Below are 27,746 nucleotides of genomic sequence, written 5' to 3' on the forward strand. Positions count from 1 at the left end.
TTTTTAAAGGAGCCTACCTAGTAGTTATGACAATTTGTATTATTTTTACTGCAATCTTCCACCAAAATAGATCTCAATAGCTGATGCAACCAATGCCAATAGCAATCTTTCCATTGCAAGTCTTCTCATTTTTAATGTTTTATTTTATTGCTTATTTTGGGGGGGGAGGGTGGGGGAGAGAGAGAAAGAGAGAGATATGATGAGTGGGGGAGGAGCAGATAGAGAATCTCAAGCAGGCTCCACTCTCACAGTGCAGACGGACATGGGGTTCGATTTCATGAACCTTGAAATCATGAAATCTGAGCCAAAGTCGAGTTGGAAGCTTAACCAACTGAACCACCCAGGTGCCCCTCATTTTGTTTTTTTTAAAGGTATATACACACACTAAATATAAGTATGTACCATTCCTCTCAACCTTGGGCCCAGCAAGGAGACTAAGGACACGAAACTCTGGGCACCTCTGCTTCTCAGAAGGCAGTACACTGGATAGTTAAGTGCCTCAGAAGGCACCTGGCTCGGGTGGCTTGATGAGCTGTTGTCTCTCTTTAGTACAGCACTCCTTTCCCCTTGGCACCTGTTAGACCTTTTTCCTTTGGTAAACAGGAAATTGTCACCCATTTTATCAACAGGTTTTTGGGAACAGGTAGCACTAGCTCACCTGTCCTAAGGGCCTACATAGGTTCCAGGTGTCCTCTTTCAAAAAGGCAAGCAACCAGCCAGGCACGTGCTCTTTCATGGCCCAGCTAGCAGGCGGTCTGGGTCTAAGAGGCAGCTGCAAGAATGGGGGAAAGAGACGACTTTGGCCTTAGACTCTAAGACATTATGCTTTCTGGGGCCCGAGGATAAAGTGGGCATTCTTTCACTGTAAAGCAAACAACAAAAACAAAACTCCTACTCACCGAAAAAAAAGTCTTCTGTTTCTAAATTTTAAAGTTAGGTGAGGGGCGCCTGGGTGGCTCTCTGTTAAGCATCCAACTTTGGTTCAGGTCATGATCTTGCCATTCCTGAGTTGGAGCCCCACAGGAGACTCTGTGCTGACGGCTTAGAGCCTGGAGCCTGTTTCAGATTCTGTGTCTCCCTTTCTCTCTCTGCACCTCCCCCGCTCTCACTCTCACTCTCTCTCTCTCAAAAAAAATAAATAAACATTAAAAAAAATGTTTTTAAACTTAGGTGAAATTTTCATATGAAAGGAAAGGACTCTGATACACCCACAGCTTGATTTACTGGAAGGGGCTGAAGGGTTGCAAGCAGGAAGGCGGGCTTTCAGGTAACCCTGAATATGTCCTCTGTATGAATTAGTAAAATGCAAAGAACAGTATCCTACTACCCACAACTTAAAAAGATGAGATAAGGTGCATGTAAATGAAGAAAGACTCAAGTGGGAGGGCTAGCAAGAATGCCTTTGGGCTTCTTGAAATTGAGAGCATTTCAAAGCTTTTGTTTGAGCCTCAGACATATTAACTGCTTTAATTTAAAGCCACTGTAGGTATTACATGTTGAATAAAAAGATCCTCCCCTCACTATGTAATGTGAGCTTGGTAATTATTGTCATTTAGAAGATAAAGCAGCTCCCTCCCATTTTCTGAGACCTTCCACACCACCCAGTGCAGTGCTGGGTCTCAGCCAGCAGCAGTTATGGGACACTGCTTCCTGGTGTCAACCACAAAGCCTATGGCTGCCCCTCCCCCAAAACATTTTTGCTTCTCTTAACAAGCTACCATAGGTCAGTTTCACTAGTTAAACTTTGTAGAAGGAGCTTACATTTTCAACCTATTTTCTCTTTTATTTAGCTTCTCCCCACCCCAGTCTGCCCAATCCCCAGATTCCAAAGGTAGAGACAACAGGAAACATTTCTTTTTTTTTTTAGAGAGAGAGAGCGCAAGTCAGTGAGAAGCAGAGAGAGTGGTGCCACAAGGGGCTGAGAGGGAAAGAGGCGGAGAGTGGGAGAGAAAGAGAAGCGGGGCTCCTGTTCACCAGATGCGGGGCTCGAACTCATGAACCGTGAGATCATGACCTGAGCTGAAGTCAGAAGCTTAACCAATCACCCAGGTGCCCAAGAAAACATTTTTAATCAACTGATCGTCTAAAATGCGACTGAGGCTTTCGAGCAGGGGCAAGGGTAACTTCAGACCTTCACTGAAGTATTTTTTTTTTTTTTAATGTTTACTTGAGAGAGAGGCAGAGCGAGCAAGTGGGGGAGGGGAAGAGAGGGCGAGAGAATCCCAAGCAGGGCCTTGCTGACCATGCAGAGCTTGGTCCCATGAACCAGGAGATCATGACCTGAGCCGAAATTAAGAGCTGGATGCTCAACCGACTGAGCAACCCAGGCGCCCTCCACTGAAGTAGTTTTAAGCCAAGGCACTAGTTGAAAAGACCATCATTTAGGAAGCTACTTTGCAATGAAGGGAATCTGACAGATTTAAAGAAGTAAAATTTACTGAAACTTACTGAATACATACTGCCTTTTGTCAAACTTCTCTGAAAGGCAGCAAGCAGATCAGAAGTTTGCATTCTGGGTGGGCAGAGTATAGAACAGAGTATAGGTTGCTTTGGCGCTCGGAGTCTTGGTGATTTTATCCGCAGAAGAGGAAGTGTCAGCATGTCCCTCACAGGGTGGTTGTGAGGACCAAGCTCAGTCACATATGTGAGAGTGCAGGGCACGGTGCCAGGGGCAGTGCCACACCACAGTGCCTTTTCTTCCCTTCCCCGAGGCCAGCAAATAGAGGCTCAAAGGAAATACATTCAACCTTGAGAAGACTGTGGGTCCAAAGGATCAGTGATCATAGTGAAGTACTGGCAGAACCGAGTCTGGAATGCAGGCCTCTCCCTAGCCTCTAAACTCTGCATACTCAGTGGTCACACGTCATTGCTTTCTTAGAAAAAATCAGTAAATGAGCCCCATTTATTACAAAATAGGTAGATTTGAAAAAAAAAACCCACAAAATTGGTAGATTTGCCTTCAGTTTTAATGGCTGCTGGCACAGATTAGGTGGAAAAGACTTCAAAAAAAAAAAAGGGAAATGTTGTGGCAGGCTATACTCTTCTGCTTCTGTAAACGAAACCTTGATGATTACAAATACAATGAATTCATTTTTTCCTACTTAATCAAGAATGAAAGTAAGTATATGGGGCACCTGGGTGGCTCAGTTGGTTCACTGTCTGACCCCTGGTTGCAGGTCATGATCCCAGTTCTGCACCGGTGGAGCGGGACCTACTCGGGATTCTCTTGCTCCCTCTCTTTCTGCCCCTACTGAACATGTGGCACGCACTCTCTCAAAATAAACAAACTTTAAAAAAAAAAAAAGAAAAAGGAATGAAAATAAGCACAACTTGCAAATGCTCAAAAGCCCATCCAGGACAAAACAAATTGCTTCTTAGTATTCTGGTTTCAAACACTTGCTCTAGCCATACTTTAGCCCTGGGGTGGGTGGGAGGCGTCAGGGATGTCATTAGGGACAACTGCTCTGAACAGCCAGAAAGTAATAAAATGCAGCTTGTAGTAAACAGAATGTCAAGGGTTCAAGCGTAGGGCACGAGGAAGGACCAAGTTCTTCCAGTCTAGGCAAAACATGGCTGGAAGCTGACGACGGTGTATAAGACATGACGTTTTTCCTACATGAAGGAGGGCTGCCTGCCTAAGGTACGATGAAATGCCAAACGTAATCCAAATATCAGCCTTCTTCAGCTGGCTTCTAGGAGAGTGTTCAGACCCACACAAAATGATGTGAATTAAATCTTCTCAGTTCTGCAAAGGATGGTACACAGTTTAATACCATTCTAGGTGCACAAGAGAGTGGTGATCTCATTACACAGGATGAATGCCTTAAGGCACTAGGGCTTAATTAGGAATCGCTACTGAGAAGGGCCTCCCAGATCCAGAAACAATACTTAGGTCATGGTGGTAAAAACGTACAAGGCAGGCAAAAAACAAAATCAAAGCCTTATATAGGGGTAGGGGCACCTGGGTGGCTCAGTCGGTTGAGCATCCGACTCTTGGTTTTGGCTCAGGCCATGATCTCACAGTTTGTGAGTTTGAGCCCCACACTGGGCTCTGCATTGACAGTGCGGAACCTGCTTGAGATTTCTCTCTCTCTCTCCCTCTCTGTCTGCCCCTCCCAGGCTTGCTCGCTCGCTCTCTCTCTCTCGCTCAAAAAATAAACAAACATAAAAAAAAAACCCCAACAACCTTACATAAGGGTAGGCTTTCCTACAGTCAAGCTTTGAGTTGCTATTTTGGGGACCCCTGGGCTGCAAAAATCACTCAGTAGGCTCCAAGTCTGTCACATTAATGGGCCACACAGGCCACTGCTCTTAAATTTATCTTCTTTTCTCTCCCCTTTCCAATTTGGGTTCAATAGAACCCTAAAATACAATGCCTGTACTTGGTTGTTTAAAAAATAGAACGGCTGGAATATCATAAATATAATTATTCAACAGAAGAAGAGAAAAATAGCAGTGGTGAGCTGGAAAGGCTGGGGGATGGTGTTCCTGGCTCCTCCACTGTGAACTAGCTGTGTGACCTTCGGCAAGTCACCCAGTGGACCCTGCGCTGCTTCCCCAACCGAGGCTGTCAAATGAGGCGAATCCTACTTCATTTGCCAGAAGGAAGCAGGCTGGCTCATCTGATAGGAACTCAAAATCCCTTCCAATTCCAAGACCTGTAATTCTAAGGAGTTGGCATGTCTGCAGCTAACCTTGTCTCCCCGCAAGCCAAACATTTGCAGCTAATTATCTGCACAGTGGACATACTGCTTCCTAGCACCAGGCAGAGAAAACAGCGGGAGGAAGAGAACTTGCAGCCGCAGACCTCAACCTCTGTTGTGTCTCTTTAAGGTCTTTAAACCCCCGATGGAGTGGGACCCAGGATTGCTGTAACTAAGGCATCTCTCCCGATCCCACCTTCTCCCTTGACCGCCCCCCTCCCACAGTCCCCATTCTGAGAAAACCCCCGCATTCTTCCTTTAAAAAAAAATCAATACACGTGTATCATTTACTCTCTCAATAGCAGTTCTGCCCCTCCCCATCTCAGGTCCTGCGCCAGAGAAACACACACTTCAATTCTTGTGGCTCTTTCTTCTTCCACTTCTCTCCATTTTTTTTTCAACGTCAAGTGGTTATACTACTATTTCCCGATTTGCAGATTTAGATACTCTTTCAGGACTTCTTATTATGGAAGATGAAGACTTAGCTATTTTACACACCCCCAAGTATCTGTCTATAAAGCAAATATTTCCCTAATCCCCAAGCTTTAGAGCCAGAATCCAGCCACTCAGCACAGTGACAGCTGAAGCGCCAGCAACACTTGACCGCAGAGTCTAGATGAGCCTGCTCTAGAAGTATACACACACTGTGGCTGTGTTCTCCCAAGATCGTGTTGAAATTATCCTTGTCTAGCTATGAAGATGCTAATAACAGTTAAAAAATGATTTGAGAATTTGGCAGCAGTAAATAAACCACCAGGTTTTAAAGGACCCAACCCTACAAAACAGGATTTTGGAAAATTGTTCATGAAAGGGCCATAAAACCCAGAGCCACTCTAGTTCTATACGGTCCATTTTCACTATTATCTCCTTTTCTCCGCACCTCCCCCAGCCCCCCTCCTTGCAGGCTCCACATGCTCTGGTCTCAGGGTCTTCAACTGTGGGGGGCTGGGAGGAAGTGAGTCCTAAGTTGGGGAGCAAACCAGTTCAGCTTATCCACAGGGAGCTAGACTGGTCCTATCTCAGGCTGACAAGGGGCCTCCTCCACAAGATAAAAGTACATGTCTTCTCTGCAAGACAAAAGCACAACACAGGGCACAGACTCAAGGGTCTTTCCATTCTGTTCCTTTCAAGTCTCCCCAGCCCTGAAATGAAAGAAACTAAAAGCTGTCAGTCAGAGGCTCCAACATGAGTGTGCCAACTCTTTCTTTTTTTTTTTCCATGTTTACTTTTGAGAGAAAGAGAGAGAATGCGAGCAGGGGGAAGGACACAGAGAGACGGAAACACAGAATCTGAAGCAGGCTCCAGGTTCTGAGCTGTCAGCACAGAGCCCGATGCGGGGCTCGAACTCACGAACAGTGAGATCATGACCTGGGCCGAAGTTGGCCGCTTAACCAACTGAGCCACCCAGGCTCCCCATGAGTGTGCCAATTCTTAGCAATGGCAAACAAACAAACAACCTCCTGTTAAACAGAACGCTAACTATTGTTGTTGTTGTTTATATTGTTTGCATTACTCATCTTCCAAATTTGTACCAAATGGCTCAAGCCTCATACCTGCATATTCAACGCTGAGCACACCCTTGCCATCTAGGTATTTGTGTTCACCTGGGTCAGTCACTGTAACTGAGGTCCAGGAAGAGACAGTATTGCAAAGGGTAGAGAGTTCACGGAAGGGCGAGAAGGTACGTGTGAGCAGTCAAGAGCTCACAGCGAGTGACGATGCTAGGAGCACAGCTCCCATTTGTAGACGCAGCAGAAAACAAAGCTAGAAAAACAAGACATGAAGCTACCGAGAATCCTTCAAAATCACCCAACTTTACATGGCCCCCCAGGATAACAACGAAGCAAATGAATAAAATATGGAAACCTATGACTGTTACACACTATATCTAAGGTTCAGACCACCCGTTGATTGAGCACCTTTAGAGCAAAGCTTTACAGGGATGCAGAGACTATCATGACGAATGTCCTGCTTCTAATTAGATAAAGATTCATTCATTCGGTAAAGAAAAAAATCTGAAAACAGAAAAAGGGCAGGCTTTCAAGTGGCAAGACAGAAATCATCAGCAGAGTGCTTTGGAATTTTAAAGGAGAGAAAACAATCATAATTGGCGAAGGGAGAAATACTAGGACACACACAAATGAATAAACAGTCCACACTCAGAAAATCAGAACAGTTGCTCATCAGGAGTCTCTGCTGGTGGCTTGGGCAGGAAGGATGTGGACACACAGCCGGCTGGTGGCAGCAGAACGAATGGAGAGGCATGGGAAGACTGAGGGGGCAATGGTGTTGGCGAGTGGCCACAGATGCACGGGCAGGGTGTGCGATGGTGTGTGTGTGCACGCATGTGCACCCACTCGTGCACACGCCAAGCAGGACGCTAATTTTACTCTGAGGAATTACAGCACGGTTTCTCAATCCTGAGAAGCCAGGAGGACAAGCTGGTTTGGGGGATGACCATGAGAGCTGGGACAGTGTGAGCAGAGACAGCCCGTACTTGGTGAGTGCCCAACAACTCCAGGGGGAGCTGGCGGGTCTCTTCCTCCACTTTATTCCCCACTGTAGAATGTGCATTAACATATTGTCCACAATGTCCTGTTTTCCTTCTAGCCCCAAGGAATCCCCTGAAACAGAGGGAAGCCCCTGGCTTTCGTGGCAAAAACAGAAGTTATACTCCCTGGTTCCTCAAGTTATAACCATACATACACTTGCTGTCCTCCCAGAAAGCCCTCATAATTCGGGTCCATCATGAGTTGTTAGAAGGTCTTATCACCATTTATACTCTTTCTTTCTTTCTTTTTTTAAATGTTTATTTATTTTTGAGAGAGACAGAGAGAGACAGAGAGAGACAGAGTGTGAGTGGGAGAGGGGCAGAGAGCGAGGGAGACACAGAATCTGAAGCAGGCTCCAGGCTCTGAGCTGTCAGCACAGAGCCCAACACGGAGCTCGAACTCACGAACCGTGAAATTGTGACCTGAGCTGAAGTGGGATGCTTACCCGACTGAGCCACCCAGCCACCCCACTATTTATACTCTTTCCACACTAAATGAGTTCTGTGTTCTAAATATCTGTCCTATCAATAAAAGTTTTAGAACATGACAAGCTTTGGGAAGCTATAGACTACACAGGAGTCAACACAGCAGCTCACTTCCTGGGCTCCGGGTTTCGGATACCTCACTTTCCATCTTAGGACAGAAAGTCTAGTGACGGGAAGCTCAGGATCCAATGGGAAACCTGGCGCATAAGCCCCTGATGACTCTCCCCCATCCTTACAGGGGAGGAGTTCCTAACGGTCAATGGCTAATGAAGAGGCCATTAGGGAAGGGAGGTGCTATTGTTAATAGGCCCTTGTTGGTAAACACATGGAATGAAGGCAAAGATATGTCAGGGCCTACACGGAACGCAATTAAGTGGAGCTCCTTCCCCACTGAGTTCCAGTGTCTGCAAACAGCAGGGCTGTTTCTACACTTCCTTGCTGGCATTCTCTGCTACCCTAGAGCAGCAAGTTGAGCCCCTGTGGATTAAAGGACAAAACCAGGAGGGATGCTGGCTTCCATCACCCCAGTCCCCCTTGCCCTCTCACGATTCTATAAATCACTTCTGGCAGGTAGCTGGGAAGCAGCTGCGAATGACAGTTTTGCTCTGGAGCACAGGAAGCCACCTTTTAACCCGCCTGCTGTTGTTTGTCTCTCGAAAACGTGACAAAGGAACAGATGTAAGCAAATGCCAACTGTTGAGAGGATCTGCTTAGAGCACTATAGGAAGCCTGTTCTGAGCCACAATCACACCAGCCGCTCAATGCAAAGACAACTGAGGTCATTTCCTGACACTCCTATGCACGCTCTGTTCACATCAGGTTGGGGCCCGCGGCGCAGAGGCAACTCTCCGTGCACATCCCTGCTTCCGCCTTTGCCCTGTGCTTCCCAGTTTTGAAGCCCCTTCCCGAGCTGGGTTCCAATGCCACCGAGGAATACGTCAGCCTCACCTCCTAGCGGTCTTCTCTGATCCCCAGACCCCTCCCTGTAACGTACCCTGGACTAGAGGACTACACAGTGGGTGCCATTCTCCAAGCCTCCCGTGGGTCCATCTTATCTCTGCCCAAACCACCCTGTTATCTCCATGAGAGCTCGAGGCATAGTTTCTACACCTCTCTGCTACTAAAGTAGCGTTTTTCAAATCACTGGTTCCATGATGAGTGCATTAGGACACACATTTAAAGGGCTGCAGCCGGTATTTACAAATATGAAATAAAAACAGCTTATGAAAGATACTCTTGGGATAAGGGAGGAACTAGTGGCGAACTATTAGATGATATTAGGGAATCCCTATTAATTTCCCCAGGTATAGTAATGGCATCACGCTTGTGGAAGAGAATGCCTTGCTTTTAGGCGATGCATGCTAGAGAATTAAAACATCGAGGTGACTTACTTTCAACCGGACTGGCAAAAAACAGAAACAATCACGTGTGTGTGCCTGTGTAAGTATCTACAGGTACAGATAAAGCAAACAGGGCAAATGCTGAATGTAGAGGTTTACTGTGATATTCTTTAAATTTTCCTGTGTGCTCTAGAAGTTTCATAGTAAAAAGTGGAAGAAAATGAAACAGAAGAGAAAAAAAATCAGAATGCAGAACATGAAATAGGATCTGATTTCAGGTGTGCGTGTGTCCTAGGTTACAATGCAAATGTATCTCTTACTGTGTGTGGGGGCCAAGAGTTTGAAAACGCTGCCCTAAAGCTTCCTCCCTGCACCAAGCACACAGCAGGTGTGTGATGAACTGTTTGTTAATTAACTTTTAGAAGCACAGGATTTCAAAGTCGATGCAAGCTGAGAAATCGTTTTGTTTCCAGTAATATCCCATTAACTCCTGCTGTGTCAAAAGAGCCAAGCCCTTTCCTGCCTTAGCATACTTGCGCCTTACTCCAGTTCAGCCTTCAGGCCTCTCTTATCACAGATGTTTAATTACTCTTCAGAAAGACTACTCTGGCTTTTTCCCTGATGCCAGAAAAGGAGTTGTGTTAACAGAAGACTCTGAGTAGGGCGACCGGTTGTCCCGGTTGGCCTGCGACTGAGGTGTTTTGCCAACTAGGGACTCCCAGTGGTAAAAGTAGGACAGTCCCAGGCAAGCCGGAGAGTTGGTCACCCTAAATCTGGGGAAGGCTGTGAGAGAACCTGGGACAGGTCGGAGAGAGGTGCCGCAGTCGTGTCAGGCGGCCAATGGTACCCCCACAACATGGGCAAACCTAGCACAGCCAAAACTGTGACAAGACAGAGATCTCCCCCATGGCCTCCCAATAATAACGGCAAATGCCAAATTGCAAAGTGTCTCTCACATCCTTAAACAGAACCTCTCTCTGATTATTCACCAACTCATCCACAAAGCAAAGGACAAAGGGAACTTACTGTAAAAACGTCATCATCGCCAAGCTCAGCTTCATTATGGATGGTGGAAGATGATGTGGTTGAGCCTAAAAAGACAAAAAATGTGATAAAACACAGTTCCAAAGAAGGTGAGTCAAAACCAATCATTTAAAAAACGTATTTTAATAAAACCACATTCCATTCCTTTCAAATGTGAATCATCAGCAGAAATATGTAACCTGGGAATTAAACGTTTTAAATTTATTCCTCTTTAATTGACTCTAGTTAGGACATTCCCTAAATTAACCCTGCCTACTGTTGTTCTTAATCCCTCAAGCTTCTGCATGGGCCACTTGAGAACACGCACCCGGAGAGTCACCTGGGCGTGGAGAGGAGAGCCAGCCCACTGCTCTGAAGCACCTGCTGAAGCCCAGACTCTGCCAGTGTCCCCCCAGACCCCTACAGTGTAGTGGGGAAAGCACTAGAAAGTGACACCCGCAATGGTCTCCGTGTCAGTTTCTGGTCTTTCCATCTGGCAATACGAGGGTTTGACTAAATAGCTTGTTTGGTCACCTCCTGTTCTGAAATTCAGACACTGGACTCAAAAACCCAGACTGTGGGAGCTGCCTTCAAAGCAGATACCCACGCAAGGAGGTCTTCTTTTGCAATATTGGGGCATCTGTGAGTTGTCCGTTTCTGCAGGCCAAAATTTGGGCTCCTGTCAGAAAACCCAGTTTATTCCATTATGGAATGCTTTGGTCATTTAGGGTTTGATTTATTACTTACTTGTTCATCCCTTTCTTCATTCTGGCATGCAAATCTGTGTAACTTCTTCCTTTCTCCCTCACAATACCCAATAATGCATGGACCAACTTAACGGATACTGTTAATGGCCAAAAGGAAAAACATTGAACTCTGCCTAAATGATAGGTATACCAAAAGGCAAATTTCTTCTCTATCTCCTTTTCTTGGTTAGGTCTTTAAAAATGTGCATTTAGAAAATATTTTGCTATTACATTCAGCTGAAATTTAAAAAACTGCTCAGAAAGGGATGAGAGCTATTTAAATTTCTACCGGGGGACTGCAGGAGAAAAAAGTTAAGTCTTCTGCACAATTACTACTGATCTTTCAGGACTTTTCTCTACTAGTTAAATTATTCCAGTCCATCAACATCTGAGGAAAGTTTGACAGAAACAGCTAAAGAGAGTATATATAGAGAAAAAAATTACAAGTAAGAGAATCAAATTTTGTGTGTACCTTCACAGAATAAGGGGACATAGTGTACAATTCTATCAGTAATATGGGAGCTACTTTCTCTCTACACTTTAAAAGCTATGTTTCATAACAACTTTTTAAATATTTGCCACCTTACGTCAGACCTAGAATGTGAACGTTGGTTTTTAATTACCTTTTTGGCTATCACACGTTGTAGTGAACAGACTCATGTTCTTACTACTAACGTTAAGCAAGTTTCCTTTTTAAGATTTGCTTTTCGCTCTTCCCTCAAATCCACAAAGAAGAAAATGACTTCAGAACACTCTATGTCTTAAACAAATGAAGCATACATTCTTTTGTAATTAGTCTCCCCAAATTCTGGATTTGGCTTTCCCATGCCTTGCTTTATTTTTTTTACACGGCTCTGGCTATGGCCACTTAAACTCTCTGAATGGATAACTGAATGTAAAGAGTTTGCGTGTTTGCATCTGTGGACTCTAGAAAAGCCCGTGAGAACTGACTGCCCAAAAGCCTTCCAGGCCACATTCAGAGGCAACACAGTGTCTACTACCCACTCACCCACAGACCAAGCCCTACACTGAACCAGGGCTCCAGGACTTACAGATCCCCTTCCTTTTCAGTACAGCCACACACCGTGAGCTCTCATTACAGGACGGCAGTCACTAGGCCTGGCACCTTCTGAGCCAAGACAGATCAGACCGAAGCCATTTCAATAGTCAGGGAAAAGTGTAATCTGTCAAAAAGTCATTGACATGGAAGTCCAGAATTTGTCTTTCCAGAGCAGATTCTGAAAACCAACTGGGATCACTCCTTAGTCTGAAACCCAACTCCTTTCCCCCTGCACTGTCACTCAGTAATTGTTCTCTGTGGATGTTCCTCAAGTTTTGCCATCTACTGACCTGCCCACCCCAGGCCTCCCTCAAATAAACCACAAATATATGATGGCAGACAACTGGAATAAAAAAGACCTTGGAACATTCCCACTGTCCCCCTAAGAATGCAGTGACAAAATTCAATACCTTCTATAAGGTCTTCGATTGCTTTCCTCACTCCCCTGTCAAAGGCTCGAGCATCAGCAGGGCTTTGGAAAGTAAGTCCAAACTTCCTATTGTCGACCTTCCAATGATGAAAGGTTGGGTTGGCTTTGGTGTAGACCAAGTCCTTTCTTACATAGCATTCCAATACCACCTGAAGGATTGAAACGCACAGGCTGGTTACTTGTGAAATAGCCGTGATGGTGTCTGGTTACAAAAACCCAACTAGGAACCATCTATCATTGCTGGCGACTAATGAAAACCCTTCATCCCTGCCTTCTCATATCTGTCTCTCCATCTCCAAAGAAGCCTTTGCTTGCCTTGCGGACCATCCATTCTTTGTCGACCCTGCCCTGCTCGCCTTTGGTGATGCCCACTGGACTTCTTAACCACCCTGGTTCTCAGTCTTTTTAGTTCCTCCTGCCCCTAACTGGAGGGCACTAAGGGGAAGCCCAGGTCTCAGGGCTTCAATCTGTTTCAGGTTTATTGCTTCTATGTCAGGACCTTTGTACTAATGGTTCTCAATCTTCCCTCCTCTGTCCTGATGGGTGTTTCCTAGTGACCTCACATGCAACATGTTGAAAAAATTAACTAACCTGTTCTGAAATTTCTGCTTCTTGTTTCCTCTCCCAACTTCCCATATGTAGCAATGCCAACCCCTCTCTGTTCATGCTATCTCAAAATCCCTGTGGTTGTCTCTATCTCTTCTGCTTTCTCTAGCCCCTGTATTATTAACCATGAGGTCCACTTCATTTTTCCTTGAACATCTTTTAGATCAAACTCATTTCAGTTGCTCCCACCCTGATCTGTTAAACTTTTATCTAGATTAGAACAACCTCTAAGTTTCTAGTGATCTAGTTCCAGAAATGCCTTTTACTAAGCTGTAACTTGGAGTAGATTGTTTTTTTTACGCCAGTTCTTCCTGTGACCCTCACAATGTAGTACTTGATTTTACAGTATTTTCTAAGTTTCACTAGCCTTGTGCTCCTAACCAGACTGTAAAAGATCAAGATGTGTTACAAAATAACTCCATGACCAGCACAGTGCTGTTGTTGATAAAGATACCAGAGTTTAATATTACACAAGAAAAGCAGCATTGCCACCCCACGAATGTAAACTTCATTCTTTATTCATAAAAAAACCTCCAAAATAGCGACGATATTTATTCCTATGGCTTTATTATGTGCACCAAAGGGATTCTGCTAAATTTTAATAGCTTTGCTCTTGTGCTGGCAAAGCTCCACATTTAACAAAATCTTATTACTTTTAGACTAAGCGAAGGGAAAGAATGAAGCTTTGCCTAAGTTAGTGTAAGTTCAAATAAGAGAAGAACTTTGAATGAGTACGACTTTCAAGACTACATCTAAGCAAACAGAAACTAAGTGCTGCCAATAAATGTTCTCTGACTTAATAAATAGATGAGTATAATAGTCAAATTGGTATATCAAATAGCAGTCCCAAGCAGTTCACTTTATTACATTGTATTGAAAGAAGACAACACTCCCCCCACACAGTTCTATTTATGATTAAATCGCTTATTATGGCCATTTTTCTCTAAGAATAGTGCAATGATTAAATGTCAGCCCAGCCCCATTCCAAATTGGGGAAATCCAAATAACCAAGGCTTTAACCAACAAATGTTATCTATTTTAGAATTTAATAGTCTCAATTCAAAGTCTCAAAATAAACTTTTTGTAAAAACAAAGACTTCCAGTTTCTCCGTATTTTTTTTTTAAAGTAAACTCTACCCCCAACGTGGGACTCAAACTCACGACCCCAAGATGGTGACCCTGAGTCTCTTGCTCTACCGAATGAGCCAGCCAGGTGCCCCTCTCCATATTTTTAGGGTGAAAAAAATTAGCTTTTGGTTCATGTTTTCCAAGCCTAAGATTACTCAGTGGCAAATTTTCTTAAAGACGTTCTAAAATTCTTAGAAAAGTAAAGTTCAGCCACCTAAAATAAGTGAGGGGAAGGGGATCAGGTACCATCTCTTTACATCCTGTTAAGCAAAATAACATCATTACATATCCAAGTTTAAGGACAAAAATGAAAGAGTTCAGACGTGTTAATCTTCACAGGTCTAAACCCTAGTGAGGTTTGGCATTAACTTCAAACTCGAGAAGGGCTTTAAAAAAGGTACCTTTGAAAATGAGATGCACGGGGAGGAAAAAGGTGATTATATATTCTCGTTGGCAGCTTTAAAAAAATAGACACAAGAACTGTATATCGTCCAAGACTTAAGTAATCTACACAAATATGTGAAGGCTCCACACTTGCTTGCCTCTCCGCCCCCACCCTCAACGCCTCTCCTTCTCTTGAGTCAGCCACTATCAGTATGGTGGACACAACACCACGTTCCTTTCTGTGGCTTCTTTATATACACACATAAGTTTGTGTGTGTTTTTAAACATGGCCATACCTATAAAAGGCTCTGCAAGTTGCCTTTTCCTCAAGGACACATCTTAGAGGTAGATACAGAAAAATACCAAGTTCTGTTTAATGGCTCAGTGGACACGTTGGAATTAGTCATTCTCCATACTTACTAATGGGCATGTAGATTATTGCTAATCAGCCACTTTTAGAGATAGTGCTGGAATGAACACCTCTATACACGATCTCAAATTTTGTTCTGCGAGCTCTAGGGAGCCCTCCCTCTCTACCTACTGCAGGGGCTCCAGGATGGCATAACTATTTTCAGATAGTAGGACATTTTGCCATTTCATTGTGTTGCCATTTCTACCGAGGGTGCAAAAGGCACAGGGGGGTAATACTGCTGTGCTGTGGCATGCATCAAGGCAGTGTCGTGGCACCAAACTGTACTATGGTCACCTGATTCATCACCGCCACACGGTCAAAGCGAAAAATGCCAGTTCTCTGTAGGATGGCCCTTGATGAAGAAGCTAAAAATCATTACATCTTGACCCTTGAATACACAGCTCTTAGCCTGTGTGGTGAAATGGGAGGTGTACCTAACTGGATTCTCCTATCTGCTTCTTCATTCAATCTGCCATTATATGCTGCTTGGGCTGATGTATATGAAGAAACTTTGGCTTTGCACAAATGCATAGATGAAAAGGGAAGGGCATTTCTAACAGCCTTTCCACTTCTGCCGCCATACGGAAGAACGACGCCCGTCTCCAGGAAAAAGTACCTGCGCAACGGTTTCAGTAGTGAGTTGAATTTAACTGCCTTTTTCATGGATCACCAGGTTTACTTGAAAGAGCAACTGACAGATGAACTATGGTTACTCAGACCCGGTACTTAGCAGACACTTTCTTGAAAATGAACACAGTGAGCCTGTCACTTCAAAGAAAACAACTGGAGGTATTTGTTGCCAATAATAAAATCTGAACTTTCAAGTGAAATTAGAATTTTGGACAGCTTCCAATACTTAACGACTTTTCTAATGATATTAGTGGTGATGTTAAGAAATGGGACTTTTTCATTATGTAGAATTAGATGTAGCAACATTTGGCAGATCTGCTGAACTCAGTAAACCATTATTTTTCAAATGACATGATGTTCAAAAAAATCAGGAATGACTAAAAGATCCACCATTCAAAGTGAAAGATAAACCAGTAGTTTTTAATGTACCACAGTATGAAAAGTTCATTAATGTGGCTTCAGATTCCGCATTTTAGAAACTATTACAAGCCGAGTTTTGGTGTCGTATCCAAGAAGTACATCTACAATTACCTGAAAAGGTTTTCCCTCTTTTCCAACTACTTATCTGTGTGAAGCTGGATTTTCTTCATATACTTCATCCAAAACAACATACTGCAACAGCTTGAAGGCAGGAGTAGATAGTAGAATCTAGCTATTTTCTATTAAGCCAGACATTTAAAGAGATGGCAAAAATATAAAGCAATGCTAGTCTTCTCTCCAATTATTGTTATTCTGGAAAATGGTTCTAGAGGGATGTCATAAATAATTTTTTTACATTTCAGTTTTAATTTCTAATAAGGTAAAAATAAGTAGCTGTAACTCATAAAACAAAAGCTTTTGGGGGTCCCTCAATAAATTTTCAGAGTGTAAAGGGATCCTGAGACCAAAAATGTTTGAGAACTATTGCTTTCCTTAAATCCTTGTGTATAAGTCTATTTCTATAGGATAGGGTTTAAGTACGAAACTGCCAGGTTAAAAAGTATGTACATTTAAAATGAATATCCTGGCAAACTGCTGTTAAAGAGCTTTACCAGCTGGAACTCCTACCAAATGTGTGTGTGTGTGTGTGTGTGTGTGTGTGTGTGTGCGCGCGCGCGCGCACGTGCATGCTCACAGACCTGCACATGTACAACCAATGGAACGACCAACCTTTCAGATTATGTGATTCATCTTCATAAGTTGATTTCTCATGGGATTTAAGGAATAAACTTCTCTAGTTCATTTAAAATGATTCAACTCAGGGGCGCCTGGGTGGCTCACTCGGTTAAGTGTCCGACTTTGGCTCATGAACATCAGGTCATGATCTCACGGTTCATGAGTATGAGCCCCACACTGGGCTCTGTGCTGACAGCTCAGAGCCTGGAGCCTGCTTCGGATTCTGTGACTCTCTCTCTCTGCCCCTCCCCTGCTTGCACTCTGTCTCTCAACAATAAATAAACTTAAAAAAATAATTCAACTCAGAAATTTTAAATTTACACATAATTTCTCAGGAAAATTTGATTGTCTCCAACTTAAAAAAATTATCCAAATAATGACTTCTTAATGGATGTCTGGAACACAAATTTTTTTCCCATAGAAACCATGGAAATTCTGTTCATAGGCTTCAACACAGAATTCAAATAATAACAAAAATCAATGTGCTAAATTCTAGAACTGCACTACATCGGAAAAACCAGTGGTAACACTGTTCCTACCAGAGAAAGCATTTCTTGTCCTATCTAGTTAGAATACTAGGAACTCTGGTGCTATCCACTCACTGTATTTCAGAAATGATCTCCACCCTCTCCCCACTATTCCACCACTTAGAGAGGAGGTCCTTCCACAATGTATACCATTTGCAAGCTCCCATGTGGGTTCATACCATGTGGGCAGAGTGCTGCATTATGGAAGTATGGAGTCACCCTATCTCCAAAGGGTGTGTGTGTGTGTACTGTGGGACAGGACAGGGGGTCAGAGTTAAGCAGCACTGGATACAAGAGTCTAGAATTTCCCAGAGTGTGAGGGATGGAAAGATGGGAAAGCACAACTGGGTATATGAGCATGTGATTTCAATACGAGTACATATAAAAGTCTGGAAGTGGAGAGTCACAGAATATAAAGGGGACAGGAAGAGAAATGGAGTGACAGAGAAACATGATGGGGGGGGGGGGTGGGATGGAAATGAGCCAAGGCACACAATCCTTGTGCAATAGCAACAGATTACAGAAGCTGGTTCACAGCCACGACTACCCTATTGCTATGCAGAATTAGTATGAAGGGACCAGGTTGGGGATTCACAATGAAATGGTTCCTGATGTTGGCTCTGCTAATAACCACATGCCCTAGACTGAGGAAACGGATCATCACTTCTTGGAGCACTGAGTTTCCCCACTGCGAAGCAGAGATAAAAGTATCCTCCTCCTTAAGAATGTTACAGGAATTTAACTGAGGGCTTTGCTTTGACCAAAATGGTAAAAATTTACGATTATTAACTGCAAGTCAGTGGTAAGATACAAGTTTCTAAAATATATTTCTAAAATGAAGGGGCTGGATGAGACAATCTAAAGGCCATTTTAGGTTGACATATTCTATGATAAACCATGAAAATACCAAGAAAAAATAGATCTAAAAAGATTTAACTGCTCAGGCAAGATAATTTGCTAACACGAAAGTAATAAAAAAAAAATACAAAGGGAAAAAGTGAAAAAAAATTTATCAACATTTTTGTTAGAAAAAGAACACCAACTAAATAAAAAGGCAAGCAACAAACTAGAAAAGTATTTGCAGTAAATATGGCAGATGGAGATTAATATCTTTCTTACATAAGAGGGCATATATATCAAGGAGAAAAGTAAGGCCCCCAATAAATAAATAAGCAAATGACATTAACAGATAATTCACTGTTACAACTGTTAAACAACTGTTTAACAAACAGAAAAACATTGATACCATTAGTAATTAATAATATGATACTACTGTTACTCTGTCAAATTGGTAAAGATTTAAAATATATGACTCTAGGGGCACCTGGGAGGCTCGGTCAGTTGAGCGCCCAACTCTTGATTTTGGCTCAGGTCATGATCCCAGGGGTCATGGGATTCTCCCCCTGCACCTGCCCCCCATTGGGCCGTGTGTCGGGCTCCACGTTGAGCATGGAGCTTGGTTAAGATTCTCTTTCTCTCTCCTCGTGCTCTCACTCTCTCAAATAGAATAAAAATAAAAAAGATTTAAAATGTATGACCCTCAAGGTATTAAAGGAAATTCTCCTATATGCTGGTAGCAGTTCTTTGTACAAGTATCAACAGTCATAAAAATTTGACCCCAAATTATTCCAACAAAATAGTAAAGGTGGAAAATGCAGGTAGGTAATACTGCAGGGGGTGGGGGAGGGGGAGAGGAGGGAAAGAATCTTAATATTTATAATAACCCTAAGGAGATCACCAAATAAACAATATTATATCAACCTTATACAGCAACGAGGAAAATTCCTTAGAGAATGTTAAGGCAAAGCAAATGAGACACAAAATGGTTGACAAGCTCTGTTCGGAGCTATGAAAAAAGAGAAATATGCACAAGGGGGAAAAAACTACACTGAAAGGCTAAAGGTGGTTGAGCACATGTGGCTTGGCTCAGTTTTGGGGTCAGAGTGATGGAGTATCAAATACTAGTTACATGCTCTCAAGATGGGTCATGAAGAACAAGGAGTTTATCTAAAAATCTTAATTTTTTCAGTTATAATTATACAGGCTATTGTAAGGACACAGTGAACTAAAGGACTAGCATTGTGTTTAGCACATGGTGAATGTTAGCTAAATGGTGTTATTTTACTTTTTACTGGTAATATGGCTACATTGTAAATAAGAATGCTTTAATTATTTGACTAATACATAGGGAATTTTCTGAATGGACACACTTCTTAAAATGAGCTATGGTCTCCCTTTAAACTTTCATTCATTTCATTTTTGGAAATGAATCAAGCGTGAAAATAGCATTTCTGTTAATCTATATATAACACTTACAAATTGTTCTGTCTTATCTATTTGGTAACTTTTTTAAACAGTAAGAAGTGGTTGCAAAAGCAGATTACATTTGTACACTTAACACGTAACACTCAACAGACACGCTTGCTGTTAAGGGTCTCAAATGTCACAGTGACATTTCCTGTGCTGTCTTTATATTTTTTCTGTTGAGATCCAATAAGATCCTGCACATTTTGAAGCAACAGTTGGCTTCTGAGTATACGCTCCATGATCAAGTACAGACAGGAGCAACGTTCTTCCAGGTTCAAGGCTACCAATTAAAAATAGCAACTTTTCTTCATATCATGGATTCCTTCATAGCTCAGAACTGGACATCCACGTTCCTTCATGAAACTCTATGTTATGAGCTACTAATGCTCCACTCACATGAGAGAATATTACTCTCCAAAGTATGCATTTAACACGCATGTAGAATTATTATAGACATGGGATACCACTACATTTTCCAAACATGTTTTATTCACTAGTATAGGAAATAAAAGCTACAGTATCTTTTAGATAAACAGTATTTACAAATAACCAAGTATCAGGTGACATTCTGCCTTTGCATTTGACCTTTTACCATCCAAACCTTGACGGCATGCTCCACGAATAAACCCTACATTTTTAAAAGCCCAGGCTTCACAGCTCACTAGAATGTGATTCATGACAAAGAACACACTTCTGTTTTGAATATCTTGTTACGGTGACAGAAAGACAGCTTAATTAATCAAAGACGCAAACAAGATGGCCAAATATACTAAGCACCTGCGTTATCTGGTGTGGTAAGAAAGGACTTCACTGGAAAGTCAGGGTTATGTTTTGTATTTGGCATCAGCTCCAGAGTTGTAACTTCCGAAGCTTTCACAACAGTTTGAAGTCAGAGAAATAAGGGGGGGGGGGGTGCGGGAGGAGACAAACAAACCTATGAGAAGAGGGCCATGATTAACGGAAAGCAGTCGTTGCTGATTTAACACCACGCATTGCATGTCTACCATTACCAGTTTGTCTTTCTGTCGTTCACCGTGGATGAGAAAGCCGCTTCGTCCATTGCCTTCGGGGTGCATGACCTTACAGACACCCACGCGACTGATCCCGCCTCCTTCCTGTGGGAACCATCCCCCGCTGGAGTCATCTCTGGTCATAACCACAGCCTTGACACGCACAATATAGCTGTCACTAGAACGACAACAAGAAGAATGGGGCATGACAATGGTCTGGTAGCTGCAGGACATGTTTCACAAGGCAAGACGACCACCAGCCAGCACTTTTCTAGACCCTTCAAAAGAAAATCGATGCCTGGCAGCAACCTTAAAAGGTAACCCTTCTTCACTTTTAGGGAAAAAAACAAAAAACAAAAAGCACTTAAACTAAATATGGTACAAAAGCACATTTTTAATTTTTTTTTTTTAACGTTTATTTTTGAGACAAAGAGAGACAGAGCATAAACAGGGGAGGGTCAGAAAGAGAGGGAGACACAGAATCTGAAACAGGCTCCAGGCTCTGAGCTGTCAGCACAGAGCCCGACGCGGGGCTCGAACTCACGGACCGCGAGATCATGACCTGAGCCGAAGTCGGACGCCCAACCGACTGAGCCACCCAGGCGCCCCAAAAAGCACATTTTTAAAAAGATACCCAGTAATTGCAAATATCTATGTGTCTTTGAAGATGCATGCAGGCATAACATTCTCTACAATCTGGGTCTAACTATTAATAATAAAATGAGTGAGCTAACTGCTATAATTTGTTATCTATAAGTTAGGAACCAACGCATGACCTAGGCTTAACACTTTATAAAGCTAATAATCTTCTGATTTAGCACAAAATAGGATAATTCCCTTCCAAATCACAAATCCACCACACAATCATTTGCATAGGTGGGAAAATGTTTCAGTTCCAACACCCTTTACCCATGTGTAGCCTTCTGTTTACGATTTTATTTTTTCCAGTCTAAACTTCAATTTCGCAGTAAGTTCTTCTGCACATTTGCCAAAAATCCTCTTTCTTCTCCAGAGACCAACTCTAGCTTTTCATTCTTCATCACTTTTAGGGAACTGTATTTGGATTTTTCAGCAAGGCCACTTAAATTCTTTTTTGCTGTTTTCTTTCTTTGGATAGAAGTCATTTTTTTTATCCATTCAAACATATATTCACATCTTCTACATGCCAGGCGCTGTGCCAGATTCTAGGGAAACAGAGATGTAGAGTACCACAGAACCCCCCTCTTTCCTTGGGACTCAGGGGAAGACCACCACCCACCCCAGCGCCAGGCAGAGCCCGGCCACTCCATCTTCAGTCTCCCAGAGATCATTTAGACAGTCCCTCTGCCCCCAACCCCTGCTCACCACACTCACCCTCAAAGGGGGAGCCACCTAGGTCTCCACTGACTCCCTGCGGCTCACCCTCTACTGTGCCCCAACTCTCTCCACAGTGCCCCTGCACTCAAGGTCCAACATCCTTTCCTCAGATCATCCCTTTTATTTTTAAACTGGTAAAATACATGTGAGATAAAATTTACCATTTTAACTGTACACTTCTGTGGCATTACGTGCATCGACACTGCTCTACAACTGTCACCAACCATCCCAATCCAGAACTTCCTTCATCTTCCCAAACTCAAACTCCATACCCGTTAAACATGAAACTCTCCGTCCTCCCCTCTGCCCAGCCCCTGGCAGTCGCCACTATACTCTGGTCTCTATGAATTTGAGTAATCCAGGTACTCAGACGTTCTTTTCACTCTCTTAACCTGAATGTAAATGTGCTCTGGGCTGAGCTTCTGGGGCCCACTGACATGAGGCCACATTCTCTCTCCTACATCTCTCCATGCTTAGCCTAGATGTGGGGCAGGGTAGTCACCTCTGCTCCAGGCTACTGGCCAGCTCTCCAGTTTCTCTGAAGCTCACAAGCCTGGTTGTGCCCGCACTACCCTTCTTTAATCTTCTACAGACCTCTGGGCCGCATCCCTCCCCTCATCCTTGGAAGACGTTGGCAAACGGGCTCACTGTCCCTCCACCTGTCCACCATGATCCCTGCCGTGACTCTTGACAATTTCCTTATTCACACAAAGGATCCATACAATTCCTTGGCCTCTCAGTTTCTGGAACTCTTTTCCAACGCCCTTCTCTTACACCCAACCTCAGGTACCCACGCCTACCTCACACACACGACCATGTCATTACTAACATCCGCACAACCTCCTTAACCTCAGTTTCAAGCATCTTGCTCTCTGGCTGCCACTTCTCAACTTTGCAGCTCACTCCCTCCAAATTCCTGTAATTCTTCACCTCTCTGGGAACAATATCTCTTGCTCTGACCACCTTTCCCTTTCCCCCCTTCCCCACATCCTTCATGTTCTCACTTGATTCACTACTCAAGTTCCACGGTCTATCATGACACTCTTTTGTACAAAACATAACACATTGTCCTCTCTTTCCCCACCGTAATGCCTGGTGAACCCCAACCCCGATGAAATTCCAACTCCATGCCCCAACCCAGGCTGTTGAATACTCCTTTGGTCATAGGTCTAGTTTTAGTCACTAACCTCAGGCGGGGAGCTCTTAGGTGCCTCCCAGTATCCTGTTACATTTCTCTGATCCGTCCCCAAGAAGATAATTTCACAGGTCCACCTACCCTGTCCCTCTCAGATGATGGATGAGCTTCCTTTAATTTCCCTGTGAAAAATAGGCAATCAGAAGGGACCTTGTACCTGCGCCCACTAGCACGCCTATTACTTGTGACCAGTATTTTCTGCCTCTCCTCTGACTATGGCTAAAGCACCCAGGACCCACACCAAGCACCTTCTAAAGGCGCTAACAGTGCCCAAAATTCACATTTCCACCCAGACCTCTTCCCTGAGCAGATCAACTGCCTAAGGATTCCTCTCCTTGGGTGTCTAATAAGCATCTCAACCAACATGTTTCAGATTGAACTCTTCATTCTCCATACCTTATCCTATTGGTTCTCTCTTCAAAATATATCCAGAATCTACTTTTTACTACCTCCCTCGACGCTGCCCTGATCCCAGCTGCCAACACCTTTCAGGCTATTTCAATAGTCTCCTAACTGGCCTCCTTACTTCCACATCTGCCCAACTTTCTATGACAATAGAAAGGTGAGTCAGATTATGATACTCTACTCAAACAAACTATACAATAGCTTCCTACATTACTCTGAGTAAAAAGCAAAATTGAGCACTTATCATTCTCCTGCTTGCTCATTCTACTTCAGTCCCATTGCCCTTGTCCTCCACATTAAGCACACTTTGACCTCAGGGCCTTTGCACTTGCTATTTCCTCACTCTTTCCCCCCATATGCCGACTTAGCTCATTTCCTTATTTTACTGAGTTCTCTGTCCAAGGTTATTTTATCAGAGAAGATTCTTTGTCCACTTTATAGAAAGTAACACCCTCCATCCCTCTTAATCTTCTCATTCTTCTTCGTCTTTCTACATGTTACTAAAACAACATCTGCCCTATTTACCCATTTTTGCCAACTAGAATGTAAATGCCATAGGAGCAGTGCCTTTGCCCTTTTTGTTCACTGCTCTGTCCCTAGAGCCTACAACACTGCTTTATGTGTGTGTAGTAGGCTAAGGAACAAACGGGTAAAACACATTTTATAAACAGATGAAAAAAATTATTCTTAGCTAACAAAATCTCTGAGAAAAAGTAGAGCCTTCAATATTCATTTGCGTATGAGCCACAATAGCTTAACTGGGACAGGATAAAGATTAACAAGAAAACTAAATTTAATAAGCACTTGTTTTCTATCGTCAATCCATCCATCTCAGGATTCAAACCCATATTCCTTTAGATCGAAGACATCAGGAACATTTGATAACATTTGTGTAGATTAGTTACATGCAAACAATTTGAGAATATACCTTCCCCCCCACCCTGCCCCATTTATTCTAGAAAAATGAAGGATCCCCAGGATTTGTAATTCTCTAGTATGAAACACAGCTTTCTCAAATCTTCTGGGAGTATGCTATGGGTTCATCCCAATAGGAAACGGCCAAGGCGAGTAACTGAAACTCTACACACCTCTTGTGAAAACATGCTGTTTACTTTTTTTGTGTTGCAGCTGTGTGTTCTCCCTTCCTTTGAGGAGATTAAGTAAACACGAAAAAGGGAAGTTTGCGTTATATTGGTGCCATAAACTCATTTCCAAAGAGTATTCATTTATTAGAGACTAAAAACAATACCTCACCCGTTGGCTTCTAGTCTACGGGGGCTGTTCATTTTGGCCTTTGCTCGCAGCCTGCAGCATCCTCTTTCTTGCCCTAATTCCTCTTGTGGCCCTTCTCAAGAGCACAGACTTGTCTGATGGGGTGTGTGTATGTTGGGAGCAAGGGAACAGAACGCCCAGCAGCCCATCTCCTCTGGCAACAACCCCATCAGCCAGCATTAACCGAGGCATCTGGCTATTTAAAACAAGGCAGGGGATAAAGTGTTGCACTAAAAGCTGTGAAGGATGTCTGGATAATCCAGCTGCATGGCCACTTGCCAACTGCTTCCTATCTGTGGTGTATTTATGTTACTCAGGCACTTCACCCCACCCAGAACAGAAATGACAGTGAACTCTACTACCACAAAGGTATAAAGGAGGAAGACTCCCTTCCCACCTTCCCCTCTCTCTTTCTGGAAAGAATCAAACAACATGTTTAAGCCATATGTTGGGTTTGTTTGGGGGAGGATGGAACAGGAAGGGCAAGGGCAGATTCGTTTTTTAATGTGCACAGAAAATAGTGGTGGTATGCTTAAGAATTTCAAAAAGTGCTATTATTGTCAAAAATAACACAATTTTAAGAAAATGCTTCTGCAAGCAGCAACCGCTAAACCAGTATAACTGATTAGGAACTGGTGAAGTTCCACACGTGGATCCAAACACCAACTGAATGGAATCCTAGTGTCTGACCTTGAGCTAAACTGCCCCCAAAGACTCAGTGTCCTTACATATGGGATTTGACTACCATTACCCAAACATTACCATATTCTTTCGGTGTATTATGAGTAAAAGTGGCTTTTATGAATTGAACTGGAGATCTGCCATTTAAATGTGGTTTCTTTAAGGAAAAAGCTTTGCATTCCCAACATATGGGCTTAGCTGTAAAAATAAGACTTGTCCTGTGATCACTCCATGTGCAAAAGAGGTAGGTGATATCCTACGGTAGGATGGGGAAGCAGGGTAAGAACAATTCCAAAACTAGATTTTTATGGGGGGTGCTGATGCACAGCAAGCTTTAGATCTCCAGCTTTTGTGTTGTAAGCTCTCTCCAGATTCAAAGTGGACCCTGTGTGGACCTTGTTACAGAAGTAAACAAGGTAAACAAAGGAACTATAGGAAAGGGTGATGAGGCAGCATTCAGAGCCAGACAAGTCCAGCAGTGCCTTGACCTTCTCAGTAGCCAAAGAATCCTCTAGTGCAGCTTCAGATTCTCTCATTTGCAAAAAGCAGAGATGGGATGTCCTGAGGGTTAAAAGTAGTGCTAGAGGTCAAGTGCTTGATACAGACAAGTTTGGTAAGTTGTAGCCATCATCATTATTTTTGCTGAAAGCCTGACTTTGATTACAAAAAAAGGTTCTTTAAAGACCAGCTCCCCTGGCCACTAAGAGTGGGTTTCCAGACTGCCTGCCTTTTTCAGCTATCAGACAGCAGAGGAGCGGGCCGTCAGGCTCTTGACAACAGAAGAAAATCCAAAACGGACCATCAGCAATTATCAATGCAAATCAGATTTATAAAGACCTAGTATGAGCCTACATTTCAGGCACACCTGTAGCGGAAAATAATTCCATCTGCCATCTGTGAATTGGCCCTGTGCTCCCACCCCTCCCCCACGCAGCTCCAGAGATGGAGACTGGAACTTTTATGTACCCCCCCCCCCACACTTCCCGGCCCCCTCCTCACGGCCAGCCTTCATCTGATTACAGGGCTCCTATATCTCTCCATTATGCTAAACATTACAGCTAACTTCCTCCCTGCGCTCTTTTCCACCCTTTACTACTTCACCAGACCTTGAGAGGGATTAACCAAGATCCTAGCCTCTCAGGCTCCCTCTTCTACCTGGCACAACCACTGGCCGCCAGCTGAGCCAAATATAACACAAGTCCTCCAGGGGAGCCAGGCACACTCTTTACTGCATTTGTATCCTGCACCCCACTCCACCAGTCACCGTCGTGCCTACAGATTTACAAAGTCTGACTTCATTATTACATATGTATATCAAGTTTTGTATGTATGTAGAACACAGAGTGTATATGAAATATGTGTCTAGTCATTGAAAAAAAAAAGAATCAACAAAGTATTTCAGAATCAAATGCGTTCAAAAGCCAGATATTGGTCCTATTCTATTTAAGCAGGTTTCGTGAGTGGCTCTTTCATGAAACATCAACTACTTAAGATTTTTTTTTTTTTTTTTTTTTTACAGGGGACTGGTCTCGTTTTATAAATGTGTATGTTCCAAAATTATTGGCAAGGAAGTTATACATAATGTAGGTTTGTGCTGGGTGGTAACAAGATGTTCAGCTCTGTTCCAGCCACTAAAGGTAGGACACTTGCTCTGCCCACTTACAGGTCTGCCTAAATGTGTACTGCTTGTACAGTTAGGCCATTATAGAAAACAGCGGTAAGAAAAGCCCACTGAAGAAGCTCAATCTGGCAGCAGCCAATTCTGGCAAAGGCACCAGCTCTCCTCTCAAATGCTGACGAGCAGGCACTATGAAGCATAGAAGGAATTTCCTGAACATCAAATGTTTGCTCATAAAGAGAGCCTTTTGGGTGATGGTGGTAGTAGGTACTCGTCTTAACAATGACTAGCGATAGTCTTCACCCAGGAACCAACAGACTGAAACCCAGGGGTCCTGTGGGAGACGGAGAGAGGGTGGGCGGGTGGGGGGTCTGGGTATGGGGCTGGGGATAGGTTTTCCTCCTTTACTAGGTGTGGGCTCAGAATCCTTGAGTGAAAATAGGAGAAAATGTTTTAGGAACGCCCAGTATAGTCTTGCATCATAAGGCAGTGAGTTCTGCTGTACACAAGGTCACTAGAGCCCTCCATGTCCAAGCCCTACCCTCACCCAGAGGGGGAGATGTGGGACACGTCCATTCTCATCCTCAGATGCCATGTATAAACCCAGCATCTTTGTTGTTTATGCTACCTAGCTACACTGAAGCATATAAATAGACCCACTCACCCACACACCGTTTTCTTCTGCACACAACACAAAGGGTAGCTTTTTCCACTATTGTGA

At 43.4% G+C, this 27,746-nt stretch overlaps 1 protein-coding gene across 7 annotated transcripts in view; it reads right to left on the bottom strand.

Moving 5' to 3' along the window:
* SPRED2 (sprouty related EVH1 domain containing 2) overlaps window positions 1-27,746 on the bottom strand; it is a 114,257-nt gene that overhangs the window by 11,918 nt on the left and 74,593 nt on the right. For 4 of the 7 annotated variants that reach the window (XM_042981558.1, XM_007075341.2, XM_042981559.1 and 1 more), the window contains 3 exons: window positions 20,499-20,676; window positions 12,320-12,488; window positions 10,107-10,171 (listed from right to left, as the gene is read on the bottom strand). In XM_042981558.1, coding sequence (XP_042837492.1) covers window positions 10,107-10,171; window positions 12,320-12,488; window positions 20,499-20,676 — 412 coding nt within the window. Of the gene's footprint in view, window positions 1-10,106; window positions 10,172-12,319; window positions 12,489-20,498; window positions 20,677-23,041; window positions 23,172-24,703; window positions 25,208-27,746 lie in introns of those variants that run through there. The other 3 variants (XM_042981560.1, XM_042981557.1, XM_042981561.1) reach the window with 3 other exon arrangements.

This window comes from Panthera tigris, chromosome A3 (assembly GCF_018350195.1).
Source record: "Panthera tigris isolate Pti1 chromosome A3, P.tigris_Pti1_mat1.1, whole genome shotgun sequence".
NCBI classification, from domain to species: domain Eukaryota; kingdom Metazoa; phylum Chordata; class Mammalia; order Carnivora; family Felidae; genus Panthera; species Panthera tigris.